At 43.3% G+C, this 16,881-nt stretch overlaps 1 protein-coding gene across 1 annotated transcript in view; it reads left to right on the top strand.

The window, feature by feature from the left end:
* LOC123372829 (betaine--homocysteine S-methyltransferase 1) overlaps nt 1-946 on the top strand; it is a 30,656-nt gene extending 29,710 nt beyond the window's left edge. Inside the window, exon 8 of the mRNA XM_045021330.1 lies at nt 576-946. Coding sequence (XP_044877265.1) covers nt 576-768 — 193 coding nt within the window. The 3' untranslated portion in view covers nt 769-946. The remainder of the gene's footprint in view (nt 1-575) is intronic.
* The last annotated feature ends 15,935 nt before the right edge of the window (nt 947-16,881 follow it).

The raw sequence follows: 16,881 nt of genomic DNA, 5'->3' as shown, positions 1-16,881 counted from the left end.
TCCGTTATGTCATATCATAAGCATATTTTCATAAAGAATATGGAGTGAAATGTCACAACTGCCTAACAGCATGTTAAAAGAATTACATTCTTACATGGTAATAATCTTTACTTTGTTAGCCCAATGGGACTTCACAGACTACTTTGACCAGGATTGGTCTTGACATTTGTACTCCCCCCTCCCCATTTGTTGGTATTTAATACAATTCAATGCATCTGCAGTGGTTTTGGGACCATATAACTAGAGAGGCCCCTAAAAATGAAGGAATTGTAATATGTTTTGGTTTGAATTAACATAGCAACTTTTAAGATAGAATAAATATAGACTACCATGCTAATGATACCTATTTGGTGAGTGGCTTAAAATGTTGCTTTAAAAGAATGGAAGGCACTTTAAAAAAAAAAAAGCCAATCTTCATAAATCTCTTCCTGTATCCAGACCTCATATTGAGCTAAAACTTATGCAAATGAATTAAATGCACTGACTATTTTGATCTAGTTATTAAAATATTTTAGACTGTTGTAACATTTCCTCAGACTCATCCATTAAAAATATTAAACATTCTTTATTTTTAGGGCAAGAAAAGAGTACTGGGAGAATCTGTTGCCTGCTTCAGGCAGGCCATACTGTCCTTCAATGTCAAAACCAGATAACTGGGGAGTGACCAAAGGAGCTGCAGAGCTGATGCAGCAGAAAGAAGCAACAACTGAACAACAGCTGAAGGAGCTCTTTAAGAAACAGAAGTTCAAATCTAATATAGTGGCTTAAGTATTAGCCTGAAATATGTATGGAGAATTTCCAAATGTGCTTGCGTCACATGAAATAACTTGTGAAGACAAATGTCCATGTATCAGTTTACATGTAATGGAAGAAGCTAAATGCAGACAGAATTTGATTGCAAATGAGGTATCAAATCTTGAGAATAAATCACATTTCTATAAGACTACTTTAGAAATTCATTTAACACAAGGTAGGGAAGGCTGATGTATTAATAATAATTAAGCTACCATTAGGGTTTGCTTAGTGCTGTGATTTGGTAATATGATAGTGTAAAAGGAGTACAGTGCTAATTGAATGTTCAGAGAACAAAAATTATAAGCAAATTTATTTTACTCCAGTCTCCCAAAATTAAAATGTCAAACTGCAATAGGCAGAAGTAGTAATGGTATTAACCCAGCATGCATAAAGCCAGGTGAACTAAGAGCTTTTTAAAAAAATTATAATGAAGGGATAACATACCTCCAGTAAGCCATGACCAAAATTTTTCAAAAGTGCCCTGATTTGGGGTGCCTAGCTTAAAACGCCAGAATTATTTCAAGCTTGGTGGCACTCAAACTGAAGCCCCCCCAGTAGATGACACTTCTGAAAATTTCCTGTGTTTGGGGGGAGTAAAACACCTCTGTTAGGTAAAAAGCAAGTCCTACTCACCTCTCCAGCACCCGAGTTTGTGCGGAGTTGGTATAGGGCTCAGAAATCTGTCAGACCAGACAACAATTCGTTGATCAACGGGCTCACACCATCCTTAGCTTAAAAGCAGAGCTTCGGAGTAAGTGTGGCAAGTTTATTAGGGGTGAGCATCAATGTTTATACACAGAAGTAAACAAAGTGATTAACAGATCATAATGGTCATGCATAATCAATCAAGATTCTACAGGATAAAACAGGTTAAAATGCAAATTGGAGAAGACAAAGGAGGAGGTGGCTACTTATGGCTACCTATTGGGAGGGGAAGGGTCATGAGTAGTTCGCAGGTCAAAACTTTTGATTAAAAGTTTCAGACAGAGACATGTAGTCTGAGTTAAGTTTCAGTGCATAAAGAGTTCAGACTCAACACCTCCATGGAAAGTTTTTTTACAATATGACTCAAGTAGAGAGATCCCCAAATAGAAAACTCAAGGGGCAGGAAAATGTGGATAAACCTAGTTAGAAATTGGATTCTGCAGTCCCCCCAAAAATTAAACCAGATTTCTCTCTGGATTCCAAATCCCCAAGCAGTATTGTTTTGGAAATGTGTGAGGAGCCTGTACAGCTGTTTTGAAACCCTCTGTACCAAAACAAATGAGGTTGACGCCAAAGCCTCTCCTCTGAATGAAATATGCCTTTAAATAACCTTTGAGCAACAGGCTCAGCAGACCATAGAAGTGAGAGTGGCAATCAGAGAGCCATTTAGCAATAGAGCTTTGTTACATGACCAAGAAGTCCATGAGTTTGTCAGAAGGAACAAAAGGAACCTATACATCACTCCAGATTTAAAAAAAAAAAAAAAACCAGGACATTTTGATATTGAACTTGTGGAGAAGGGGCTCATAGGAATGAGCGCATGCAAGCCCAGGAGAAATGTTGGCAGGATGATTGGCTCGTTAAGACAAAGTTCATCATCATCTTCAGAAACAATTTTGAATGCAGCCCTAACACCAACTTATCCTTGTAAAACATGATGAAAGTTGAATGAGTCACTACAGCCTCATTAAGTGCATTCTGCAAACTGAGTTTCCATGGAATGAGTAGCCAAAAAAAAGCTTTTCATCAGATTAGTCACAATCATGTTACCAGACTACAACTTACAGTACCTTTTTAGTGAAGAATTTCAGGTACTACTTTGAGCACCACATATACCTGGCAATAAGAGTCTCCAGAGAAACTGGTCTGCCTTCAGCATGTTTTTCAACAGGTTGAAATAGCTGCTGTACAGGGATTTTGTTTTTAAGACAGATGCAGACAAATGAAGAAAATATCCAAACAGTTTTTATGCAGATTACTTAAAAGCCTACATTTAGATATATTTGCACCACACTGCAAACTCTCATATTAAGCCTGCTGACAGGTTTCCTCCAGAAACCAGGAGGACATAAGAACTTAGAAATAACATGGGCCATATCTTTGGCTACAGTCAAAGCGTACACAGCACAAGTTAGGTGCATGTGCAAGTGGTGGCTTAAAACAACTTTTACCCTCTCTTGATCCATTTATAGCAGGGGTCGGCAACCTTTCAGAAGTGGTGTGCCGAGTCTTCATTTATTCACTCTGATTTAAGGTTTTGCGTGCCAGTAATACATTTTAACATTTTCAGAAGGTCTCTTTCTATAAGTCTATAACATAACTAAACTATTGTTGTATGTAAAGTAAATAAGGTTTTTAAAATGTTTAAGAAGCTTCATTTAAAATGAAATTAAAATACAGAGCCCCCTGGACTGGTGGCCAGGACCCAGGCAGTGGGAGGCCCACTGAAAATCAGCTCATGTGCTGCCTTCAGCATGTGTGTCATAGGTTGCCAACCCCTGATTTACAGGCTCTGTACAAGGCCCTTTCCCCTGGTTGAAGTCAGAACTGCCTAAGAGGCACTCTGATTTACAAGAGCTGCAAACTGGCCAGAGAACCAAAAAACACAGTCAGTTTGGTATGACATAAGGGCATCCTGGCAGCAACTACTCTACCAAGAGCTCCTCCCTGGGCTTTTTATGTTGTCCTTAGGGCCAATTTGGACTGGCAGTACCATGAAGCAGTCATACCAGAGAATCTTTGATCATGCCCCTGGAACTCTACCTGCTCAGGAGTCATACCAACTCGGGAAAAATTCCTGGTGTTGGGTAAAGCAAGCCTCAGCCTCATAGAACTTGTCATTGCCAACTCCAACAAGGTTGAAATCCATATATTGGTCAAACATATCAGAGTCCCTTTTGAATCTTGGGGAGCTGACAGATTGGAGTGACATCTTTGCATCCCAGCCAGTAACGACTAATGATGGAGTATGCACTTTAAGGCATGACTCATAGTTATCTAAGAAATAATCCAACAGCATTCACCACACATTCTCTCAGGGTTGGGTGCTGCAATTGGATCCGTGTGACCAAACTTTTGTGCCTAGGCAGAGCCCCATTGACTTCAATGAGAATCTGCACAGGCATACGTGTCTGCCAGCATGACTCAGTCTATAGAATTGTGTCTTAGTGGCAAGGGACTGCCTTTTCTTATGTGCATGGAAAGCATCAAGGCCAATGTGGGTATTACTGCAAAACAAATAACAATTAGAGAAGCTTTCTCTATAGCCATAGAAAACAGACAGCGAAGTTAGATTAAAAACATATATACACTTGCTAGAAGGTTGCAGCAAAACACTACTTTATTTATTAGAATTCAGAATAACACACAAGAACCCCAAAATAGAAACAAAAAAGTAGGCTGCTCCCTAAAAAAAGAGAGGTACAACTCACTTTACTTTAGGCTGGATGGCCAGGGCCACCGGGGGGGGGAGGGCAAGTGGGGCAATTTGCCCCAGGCCCTGGGCCCCGCAGTTTTTCAGGGCCCCTGGAGCAGGGTCCTTCACTCGCTCCGGGGGCCCTGGAAAACTCTCGGGGGGCCTGGGGCCCCCGGAGCTTCTTCCGCTCCGGGTCTTTGGCGGTAATTCAGCAGCAAGGGGTCCTTCCGCCCCGGGACCCGCCGCCAAAGTGCCCCAAAGACCCGCAGCAGGGGGTCCTTCCACCCCAGGACCCGCCGCCAAAGAGCTGGGTCTTCGGCGGTGGGGACCCCAGGTCCCCTGAATCCTCTGGGCGGCCCTGTGGATGGTTGCAGACTGATTACATGCTTCCTACAGAATTTTTGGGTCTGCAAGCATGACCAAGAAACACCCTCCCTCCCCTCTCCCCCTGGATTTAAAGTGAGAGATCACAATTGTAACACAGTTTTCAATAAACCACAATCTGTGCATGTGAAAGCTCAACGAAGAAGAGCCTAGAGCTCAAACAAAGAAGGAAGCTGCAAATAAGAAAGACATTAAATGTTGTGAGGCCAAAACCTCAATGCAAGTGTCTTGATTCATATCTATATGGGACCAAAGCTTCTGGCATTAATGGCGCACCTCTCAGTGACTCAAAGTCAGAGTAGGAGAACCACACCTCAGCCCCACCTCAGAGTCTGCACCCCCAGACAGAACCCTCACGTCCTCTGCACCCTAGCCCCAGCCCAGAGCCCCCTCCAGCACACCAAACCCCTCAGCCCCAGCCCCACTCCAGAGCCCGCACCCCCAGCTGGAGCCCCCACCTCCCTGCCCTCCAACCCCCTGCCCCAACCCAGTAAAAATGAGCAAGTTAGTGAGGGTGGCGAGAGCGAGCGACAGAGGGAGGAGGGGAATGGAGTGAGTGGGTTTGGGGCCGGAGAGAAGGGGCAGGGCAGGCCTTGGAGGAGGAGCAGGCCAACTGTTTTCGGTTTTGTGCAAGTAGAAAGTTGGCAACCCTAGTGAGAACCCCAATCCAAACTTTCAGTTTACTTTCATTTATCTGTGCAGTAATTAGTACATTTTTAAAATATAAAAAAAGGATTTCTTCAGAATTATCACTTGTATATAGCTTCCTGAAAGTCCACATAAAGAGATCACATGAATCCACACAGTTTTTTCCAATAAATTGAATAGCATTATTCTTTTCAGCCACAAGGCTTTTTAAAAAACATATGCCAACATTGCCTCCTTGTGTTTTTATATGGTTACCAAAGGGAAGAAAATGAATTTCAAACTGCTTTTCATGTTTGCATATGCAGGCAGAGAGACTAATTATAAACATATTTTTAATTAAAAAGGTTTAATTTGAAAACAATCACTTATGTATTTTTACTGTGAAAGGAACCTATCATAGGTAACTTATTCCCAAACCATGAAGCCTTTGGTTATTACTTTCTCCTCACTTTGCCTGCATCAGAAAAAGCACATGGTCAAGTCAGCACTTCTCAAAAAAAACCCACAAGACGAAATATGTCAATCAGGCTCACTATAAAAAATAGATTTTAATTATGAAGACAAGGACAATGGGAAAAACATGAAATGAAAGATCTTTTAACAATAGGTAACTGGGTAACAAATAAAACAAAAACTACATTAAAATAACATTATTTAGGTTGCAAATTCAAGCACTTGAAAGTCAGAGTCTGCACCCCCAGACAGAATCCTCACGCCCTCTGCACCCAAACCCCTAGCCCCAGGCCAGATGCAAGATTTAGGGGTTGCCCAAACAACCTTAATTCTCTTCCCTTGTGAATTCACCGTGTGCACTGAATCCTGTGGAAAAAATAACATGTAATCATACAATTAAACACTGTACCATACTGCATACACACAAAGGGACAGAATTAAGGTGATGAGGTAAGAATGCTGTGATGTATGTTTTCTGTGGCGAGTCCTGAAACTGGAATTTCTCCCTAATCCCCTGGCATTACTGCCCCTGGAGCTACAGAGTAAATCAAGACCATTTTCTTTAAAGCTGCTTCTATCTTTCTTTATGACTTTATGTATGTTAGGATTCTAGTTTCATACATGCTATTATTGTTCCACCCTATTATTATCATTGTACTACATCTAGATATTTAGCATGACTGGTTCTGCTGGTTCCAGGGCTACGTATATTTGGGGTTATTCTGTATGCTATGTTGTTGTCTGGGGATGAGGGGGGAATTGTGCTGGGAGATTTGTAATGATCTGTACAGCTGGTGAATGAGAGAAGTATGTGTTCTGGTGAGAGGGTAGCTGTGCTTGGGTCTGTTGTGTGTGCTGATTATATAGTGTGGATGGTTGTGTTGATTTGTGTCTAAGGGGATTGTGCTGGGACATCTGTGTTGATTTGTGTGGCTGGCAGCTGGGCCCACAGGTGTGGCAGTTGGGCCAAGTAATCTACCATCTGTGCAGTGTTCCTCATACAACTAATGAACCTGTTGCATTCAAATTAGCTGTAGAATAAGGGTGGTGATTGGGTAAGTTATCTGATATCACAATGGTCCAGGCATGGCATGGCATGGCATGGCATAGATACACGCCTTGCTGTAGCTGTACATTGGATGGGTGTACTTTGTAAATCAAAATGGCTGAGAGCGGAAAAATTGGATAGTAACAGACTATGAAACCCAGTGATGATTCAACATGGTGATATACTGAACAAAAAGAGCCCTCAACCACGCTTGCAGCTGTTTCCATTGCTTCACACTAACTCTAAAGACATAATAGGCTTCAGAATGACACACACACAGAATGATATTTCTGGATTATTATTATGTAGGTTAATATTCACATTATTGACTGGAGAGACAATGAACTTTTGCTTGTTTGAGATGAATGAATTTGATCCATTCCCTTTGCACTGTTATGACAGCACAGATGGGACAGAAAGGTGACTGAGGGTACGTTTATACTTACCGCGCGGGTCGACGCGGCGAGTTCGACTTCTCGGAGTTCGAACTATCGCGTCTGATCTAGACGCGATAGTTCGAACTCCGGAAGCGCCGCGGTCGACTCCGGTACTCCACCGCGGCAGGAGGAGTTGGCGGAGTCGACCTTGGAGCTGCGGAGTTCGCTTCCGCGGCGTCTGGACAGGTAAGTCATTCGAACTAGGGTAGTTCGAATTCAGCTACGTTATTCACGTAGCTGAATTCGCGTACCCTAGTTCGACCCCGGGGCTGTGTGTAGACCAGGGCTTAAAGAGTCAGCTAAAGATTCCCATAAGAAACATAAAAATGGCCATACTGTCAGACCAAAGGTCCATCCAGCCCAATATCCTGTCTGCTGACAGTGGCCAACGCCAGGTGCCCCAGAGAAGTGAACCTAACAGGTAATCCGGCCATCCATCTCCACCCCATGACAAACAGAGGCTAGGGACACCATTCCTTACCCATCCTGGCTAATCGCCATTAATGGACTTAACCTCCATGAATTTATCTAGTTCTCTTTTAAACCCAGTTATAGTCCTAGCCTTCACAACCTCCTCAGGCAAGGAGTTCCACAGGTTGACTGTGCGTTGTGTAAAGAACTTCCTTTTATTTATTTTAAACCTGCTGCCCATTAATTTCATTTGGTGGCCCCTAGTTCTTATATTATGGGAACAAGTAAATAACTTTTCCTTATTCACTTTCTCCACACCACTCATGATTTTATAAACCTCTATTATATCCCCCCTTAGTCTTCTCTTTTCCAAGCTGAAAATCCTAGCCTCTTCAATCCCTCCTCATATGGGACCATTTCCAACCCCCTAATCATTTTAGTTGCCCTTCTCTGAACCTTTTCTATTGCCAGTATATCTTTTTTGAGATGAGGAGACCACATTTGTACGCAGTATTCAAGATGTGGGCGTACCATGGATTTATATAAGGGCAATAAGTTATTCTCCATCTTATTCTCTATTCCTTTTTTAATGATTCCTAACATCCTGTTTGCTTTTTTGAACGCCACTGCACACTGCATGGACGTCTTCGGAGAACTATCCATGAAGACTCCAAGATCTCTTTCCTGATTAGTTGTAGTTAAATTAGCCCCCATCATATTGTATGTATAGTTGGGGTTATTTTTTTCCAATGTGCATTACTTTACATTTATCCACATTAAATTTCATTTGCCATTTTGTTGCCCAATCACTTAGTTTTGTGAGATCTTTTTGAAGTTCTTCACAGTCTGCTTTGGTCTTAACTATCTTGAGCAGTTTAGTATCATCTGCAAAGTTTGCCACCTCACTGTTTACCCCTTCCGCAAGATTATTTATGAATAAGTTGAATAGGATTGGTCCTAGGACTGACACTTGGGGAATACCACTAGTTACCCCTCTCCATTCTGAAAATTTACCGTTTATTTCTACCCTTTGTTCCCTGTCTTTTAACCAGTTCTCAACTCATGAAAGGATCTTCCCTCTTATCCTATGACAACTTAATTTATGTAAGAGCCTTTGGTGAGGGACCTTGTCAGAGGCTTTCTCAAAATCTACGTACACTATGTCCCCTGGATCCCTCTTGTCCACATGTTTGTTGATCCCTTCAAAGAACTCTAATAGATTAGTAAGACATGATTTCCCTTTACAGAAACCATGTTGACTTTTGCCCAGCAATTTATGTTCTTCCATGTGTCTGACAATTTTATTCTACTATTCCCCTTATATAGAGAAATCTCCATGTGGCACAAAACTGGCACAGCTGGATCTATATTACCTGTTCCTCCCCATCCCTTGACATAGGTGGTATTCCAAGGGTGTAAGAGTATGGTCAGAACACCTTGCACTCCAATCATCTTGGGCTAGTAGAATGGCCCCTAGTAGGCTGTTGCCAGCTCATGTAATTTAGAGCAGCCCTGAGGCAACGCTGAAAAATTGTATCAGGCAGATGGTCACGGCTCTATATAGGGAAAGAGAAGGCAGATATGTGTCATAATGCCCAATGCACCATTCCTTGGGCCCTGTGCAGAAAACAGCTTGGCCACACAAGGATCTGGTCCATGTTTTTTCACCTTAATGAATGAACCAAACAGAAAACCCTCAGCTGTAGGACAAAACTGATTAACTATTTTAATCTTGCAAATAAAAGTAAAAAATCATGGGTCTGATTTTCTGCTGCCTTGCATCTTATATAGTTATTTATTACTTGGTAAAGTGAATGTAAAAGGCACATATATCAGAATTCTCCACTCCTGTACTCTATGTCAGTCTACTTTTCACAGGTGTAAAAGACTATACAGATACAAAGCAGTGGAGAATCAGGTTATATAGGTATAGCTACATTAACTATAGCAAGAACATTAAGAACAGGGTGTACTGGTGTTCCCTAATATGTACTTGTGTATGCATTCATGGTTTAGTTTAATTATCTAGAACAATATCTGGTTTAATAAAATGACTCGTTAACAAATCAATTATTTATCTAAAGCATAAAGAAATGTGTGGGTAGCATCCTATTCCATTACACATCTGGCTAGTTGCAGGTTAATAAATCAAAGCTTTTCTTATTCTTGTCTCCTAATATCCTGGCTTCATTTCCAAATGTAATACCTAGTTGTTGTTTGGGAGCTGATAAATTTACTCAGGTACTCTATCTTACCACACCTCTGGCCATTCAGGGATGCTTTACACACACATATCTTGAAAAGATACTTCCAATTTTTACTTGTCTATAGATTGCATGCACATCAATGCTACTATATAAATAGTAAAAACAATGTACATTTCCTGTGGAGTCTCCCTACAATGGCATATTTGTTATACGCTTCTGAGCTGATGCACAAAATTCATTAAAACAATTAAGTCTGTCAGTCACAATTCAACATTTTCTTACTTAGGAAAGATGAAAATAATATTTTATTTGTGAAAACCTGCTGCCCCTCAGTGGTTTCTGGAAGAAACAGCAGAACATTATCTATCAGCAAAGTAGTAACAATGCTCAACTCAGAGGCCTGGGCCAGCGGTCTTTTTTTCATAGATAAATCAATTCTCAAATTATTTATTATGTCAAGGAACAAGCTCATAAGCATAGAGTACCAACAATGTTATTCAATTAATTTGGTTATGTAGTGTGCGCGGCACATACACCCCACAACTAGTGTCTGTCATCCCCTATTTTTGAGTGATGTTGAACTTAAGGCCAGATTGTGGCTTTAAGTTATGTCCTGTCTTGGAAATGGTGTGGGTGGGAGTGCACAAAAGAAATACTGGGCCTGATTTTTAGCAATGAGCAGCACCGATAACTACAGCTGAAGTCATTGAGAGCTGCAGGTATTCAGCACTTCTAAAAATCAGGCCGTCTGACTCAGAATTCTTCCTAGAGCTTCTAGGATTCCATTCATGCCTGTGGACTGGTGTGGAGGGAGGCAAGGTCATTAACTCACTTTACCCCACCCTTTTTTAGACAGCCAGTACCCATGGGGCAATAGCAGGGAACAAAGCTGGTGCTCCACACCTGCATGGCACCCAGCCTCTGCACAGAGGGGTGAGAGATGAAGGAACACTTCTTAGGGTATGTCTACACTACGGGATTATTCCGATTTTACAGAAACCGTTTTTTAAAAACAGATTGTATAAAGTGGAGTGCACACGGCCACACTAAGCACATTAATTCGGCGGTGTGCGTCCATGTACCGAGGCTAGCGTTGATTTCCGGAGCGTTGCACTGTGGGTAGCTATCCCATAGCTATCCCATAGTTCACGCAGTCTCCCCCGCCCATTGGAATTCTGGGTTGAGATCCCAATGCATGATGGGGCAAAAACAGTGTCGTGGGTGATTCTGGGTAAATGTCGTCACTCAATCCTTCCTCCGTGAAAGCAACGGCAGATAATCATTTTGCGCCCTTTTTCACCTGGATTGCCCTGGCAGACGCCATAGCATGGCAACCATGGAGCCTGTTTTGCCTTTTGTCACTGTCACCGTATGTGTACTGTATGCTGCTGACAGAGGCGGTACTGCAGTGCTACACAGCAGCATTCATTTGCCTTTGCAAGGTAGCAGAGACGATTACCATCCCTATTGCACCGTCTGCCATTGTAAATTGGTGATGAGATGATGGTTATCAGTCATTTTGCACCGTTTGCATTTGGAAATTAGCGATGACGGTTATCAATCCTTTTGTACCGTCTGCTGCTGTCATGGGTGCTCCTGGCTGGCCTCGCTGAGGTCGGCCGAGGGCGCATGGACAAAAATGGGAATGACTCCCTGGGTCATTCCCTTCTTTATGTTTTGTCTAAAAATAGAGTCAGTCCTGCCTAGAATATAGGGCAAGTGTACTAGAGAACCAGAGAGCACAGCCGCTCCGTGTCAGAGCCCCAGAGATCCTGCAGAAATGATGAGCTGCATGCCATTCTAGGGGGTGCCCCTGCAACAACCCCACCCATTGCTTCCCTCCTCCCCCAACCCTCCTGGGCTACTGTGGCAGTGTCCCCCCATTTGTGTGATGAAGTAATAAAGAATGCAGGAATAAGAAACACTGACTTTTTAGTGAGATAAATTGAGGGGGAGGCAGCCTCCAGCTGCTATGATAGTCCAGGCAGGACATTAAAGGGTGGGGGGGTGGGAGGAGTGCAGCCTCCCGCTGCTATGATAGTCCAGGCAGTACAGAATCTTTTCTTTAGACATGAAAGGGGTGCGGGGTTGATCGAGCTCAGCCTCCAGTTGCTATGATGAGGACGGTTACCAGCCGTTTTGTACCATCTGCCAGGAATGACCGGGAGTCATTCCTATATTTACCCAGGCGCCCCCGGCCGACCTCACCGAGGCCAGCCAGGAGCACTCACGGGCTGATGATGATGATGGATAGCAGTCATATTGTACCGTCTGCCACCGGAAAGGGGATGCTGGTGTTCAGCGCTGCAGCACCCCGTCTACCAGCAGCATGCAGTAGACATAGGGTGACATTGAAAAAAGGCGAGAAATGATTTTTTCCCCTTTTCTTTGGGGGGGGGGGAAGGGTGTAAATTGACGACATACACCCTGAAACACCTGGGAAAATATTTTTGACCCTTCAGGCATTTGGAGCTCAGTCTTTTCGGAGACTGCGGGGACTGTGGGATAGCTGGAGTCCTCAGTACCCCCTCCCTCCCTCCATGAGCGTCCATTTGATTCTTTGGCTTTCTGTTACGCTTCTCACGCAGCACTGTGCTGAGTCCCTGCTGTGGCCTCTGTCTATCATAGCCTGGAGATTTTTTCAAATGCTTTGTCATTTCGTCTTCTGTAACGGAGCTCAGATAGAACAGATTTGTCTCCCCATACAGCGATCAGATCTAGTATCTCCCATAAGGTCCATGCTGGAGCTCTTTTTGGATTTGGGACTGCATCGCCACCCATGCTGATCAGAGCTCCACGCTGGGCAAACAGGAAATGAAATTCAAAAGTTCGCGGGGCTTTTCCTGTCTACCTGGCCACTGCATCTGAGTTCAGATTGCTTTCCAGAGCGGTCACAATGGTGCACTGTGGGATACCGCCCGGAGGCCAATACCGTCGATTTGCGGCCACACTAACCCTAATCCGACATGGCAATACCGATTTCAGCGCTACTCCTCTCGTCGGGGAGGAGTACAGAAATCGGTTTAAAGAGCCCTTTATAGCAATATAAAGGGCCTCATTGTGTGGACGGGTGCAGGGTTAAATCGGTTAAACGCTGCTAAATTCAGTTTAAACGCATAGTGTAGACCAGGCCTCACACTCTCCCCTCCACCTTGTACAGTTACATAAGAATGGGCACAAGCAAGCCATTAGAATGAATTCTCCTGTAACTACGTAGGAGTGCTTGTAACTACATGCACAATTTTGGTGATGTATAAATACATAAACTACTACTACTAATAATAAATAATAATTATACATTATAATGCCACAAAAAGGAAAGAACGTGACTCACATGAAGAAGCTTATGTCATAGATTCATACATTCCAAGGCCAGGAGGGGCCCCTGTTGATCATCTAATCTGACCTCCAGCATAGCATAGGCCACAGAAATCCCCCAAAATAATTCCTAGAATACATCTTTTAGAAAAACATCCAATATTGATTAACACAGTGTCAGTGATGGAGAATTCACCATGACTGTTGTTAAATTGTTACAATGGTTATTACTCTCATCATTAAAAATCTATGCTTTATTTCCAGTCTGAATTTGTCTAGCTTCAACTTCCAGCCACTGGATCATGTTATACCTTTCTCTGCTAGATTGACAACCCTTTAACCTTTTCTTTGTTAAGCTAAATAGACTGAGCTCCTGAGTCTATTGCTATAAGGCATGTTTTCTAATCCTTTAATCATTCTTGCGGCTCTTCTCTGAACTCTCTACAAGTTATCAACATCTTTCTTGAATTGTGGGCACCAGAACAATGCAATATTCCAAGAGCAGCTTCACTAGTGCCAAATATAGAGGTAAAATAACCTCTACTCCTCATTCCCGTTTAAGCATCCCAGCATTATATTAGCTCTTTTGGCCACAATGGGCGCTCATGTTCAACTGATTATCCAGCACAACCCCCAGATCTTTTCCAGAGTCACTGCTTCTCAAAATGGATTATCCCATCCCATAAGTATAGCCTACAGTCTTTGTTCATTACAGCATTCCTCCATTACAGCAGGATCCTGGGGAGAGAGCCTCCTATCTTTCTTAGGCACTTACCTACCCCTATTACCACAGTACTGAGTACCCCACAATTTTTTAATGTATTTATCCTCAAAACAGCCCTATAAGGTAAGCAAATACTATTATTCCTATTTTACAGATAGGAAACGGTGTCACAGAGAAGCTAAGTGACTTGCCTAAGGTCATACAAGCTCTGTGGCAGAGGATGGCCTTGAACCCAGATGTGCCAAGTCCAACACTTGAACTTTGGCCATTAGCCCATCCTTCATTTCCAATGTAGTGACAGGAAGGATTTTTGGAAGGAGGCCTTTTGAAAGCACTTCTTCACTCTAGTGGCATTAAGAATATTTAAGTGAAGCTGTTGGGAGCTCACTTCCCTTATTCAGCACTACAATGATCCTGCATGAGACACTGGCAGATGCTCATAAACCCCTTCTGCCATAGGATCCCTTTCCTCCCAGCATCCAATTATCTCCCTCTTGTTTCGTGACCTCCTTTTTCTGCTTAAGAGACCGTGAGCCTCATTTTCACTTCAACTGAAGATGAGTGTAATTGATGTGAATTATGCAGAGCTTTTTATTGTATTTTCCGTTTCAGTTGAATCAAAGCCCTGGAGCTGAACACCCCTCCAAAGTTGGGGAAAGTTTTGATACAGATGTCAATGTGAAGTTTGCAACTCAGGCCCACTGTTAGCTTCAGAATTCTTTGTGTGTTAGATAATTTTAAACATCTCTATCAATATAGTTTAAATTTTGAGTGTGTGGAAGAAGAACATCAGAGGAATCAGTTCTTAGGCAAGTCACTTGTAATACATAAATAGCTCTGCTGAGAGCATAACAAAGGCTCATTGTGCTATTTCACAGCAGAGCCAAAAATGTTCTTGAAGCAAAGTTTGTTTACAATATAATTGCATATATTTCATACATAAAACAGGTGGTCCTGTTGTATCCAAATATGTATTCCTTTAGAGTCGGTGAAGAACACAAAGTCACCTTTATTTATTTATATTAATAATAATAGCAAATATATGTTAAGATTGTTTATATTTGATTGGATCCCTCTCCACCTCCACTTGATATGTCACTGCTTGCCTAAAGCCTCAATTCTGCAAGAGGCTTTGTGCAGACACAAGGGTCTGCCTGTGCAGAGCTCTTTGAAGGATTGGGAATTTAGATTATAAGATCCTTGGGGCAAGGGCTGTGTCTTGGTATGTTTTGCTCTGCAGACCTGTGGAATACACTGACAAGCAGGAAAAAGATAGGAGCAGCCCAGAGAATTGGTGTGGGATTGACAGAACAGTCTTTAGCTGCCTAACAAAGGGTCCTGGGTGGGAACCCAGAGAAGAGATTGGGCCTGAGTTCTCCTACCTCTCTCCAAGCAATAGGGGAAGTACAGGCCTCAGGATTAAAAGATACCAAGAATGATGAGTCCCAGATGGGAGCTAAGGGCCTGGCACAAAGACCATTAGACTCTGGTCCTTTCTGTTTTGGACTTTTCTGTTAACCCGAGAAAGGGGACTGGACTGAGAGGTGACCTGGCTGGAGGACTAGTCTATGGAAGTTGCAGACCACTGTGGAAACAGGCAGATGGACAAGGGAGCGCTAGACTGGAACAATCCCTACAGTGTAGTGTCCTGACATCAGTGGGTGCTCCAACGATGAGCATTCACCATAACATCTGGTGATCCATGGCTTCTGGAGTGTACCCATAGGCGCCGACTCCGTGGGTGCTCCAGCCCCGGAGCACCCATGGGGAAAAATTGGTGAGTGCAGAGAGCCCCCCGCCCCAGCTCACCTCTGCTCCGCCTCTGCCTCCTCCCCTAAGTGTGCTGCGGCTCCGCTTCTCTCCCCTCCCTCCCAGCGCTTCCCACCGCAAATTAGTTGATTCGCTGCAGCAAGCGCTGGGAGGGAGGAGGGGAGGTGAGGGAATGCGGAGCGCTTGGGGAAGAGGTGGAGCTGGGGTGGGGATTTGGGGAAGGGGTCCAATAGGGGCAGGGAGGAGGCGGAGTTGGGACAGGAGGGGCGAGGCAGGGGTGGAGTTGGGGCGGGGCCGAGCACCCACCAGCTCCTGTTAAAGTTGGCACCTATGAGTGTACCAAGAACTGTTGGCAGCTGGCACAATCTAGAGCAGCCTAAAATCTGCTCTTTCTTGGACTAGGGACAGGTCTAATGCCTGGAAACCCCAGAATCAGGGAAGCCAAAAATGTGACTTTCCCCTTCTCCCACCCTAAGACTTATGTTGAGCACATCTCAGCTGATCTGGAAAATCTTAATCATGGTGCCACTACTAGGGCCTAGTCCACACACAAATTTCTGAATGGAAAATAAACCTCATTTCCACTTGTTTTTGTCCCCCCAAGAAACAAAAGAACTAAACTGTGGCTTTGACACAAGCCTTGTGAATGGGACAGTGCATAGCTGTGCCATCTCAGGAGGAGACCCAATTTTGACACAGAGCCACAACTTGTCTTCTGGTCTCCCTTCACTGCTCTGGGGGAGAAGTAAGCGGTGTCAGCCTTCTGGGGAACAACATACCCCCCAACACACCAGCTAGTGCAGCAACACTGTCAGCTAGCCAGCGCATGAGAGCAAGGGGGCATCTTATCCCCCCTCAGTCCCCTATGCAGGCATGCAGAACGGACTCCTGTATAGCCTTAATCAGGTAGAAATAATGCCTGGAAGAGGCAACACTGACATAATGAACTTGTGACATGGTATGTGAAGCCATTCCCTTTTTGCTTCGAAGTACTCTACATCTTCTCTCTATTCCAACAAACAGTCCTAATATGGAACACTATTTTCCAGTTCCTCTCACTCACAGACCCCTGGATGAAGCAAGATAACAGAACATGTACTGAAGAGGCAACTGGTGCATCTCAGCTTGTTCTATAAATATAATTGAGTACAAAAATCACTTAAACTTGTTACCACATAAACCTACAATATTTTAATTGTAATTCACTCTTCTTCACCTAAAGAAACCTGAAATGGCTTTTTAATTATTTTGCATAAAGTTAAAATCTGAATTATACAAATTAAAAC

The sequence above is a fragment of the Mauremys mutica genome, chromosome 6 (assembly GCF_020497125.1).
Source record: "Mauremys mutica isolate MM-2020 ecotype Southern chromosome 6, ASM2049712v1, whole genome shotgun sequence".
In the NCBI taxonomy this organism is placed as follows: domain Eukaryota; kingdom Metazoa; phylum Chordata; order Testudines; family Geoemydidae; genus Mauremys; species Mauremys mutica.
This window is presented reverse-complemented; position numbering and strand designations above follow the sequence as displayed.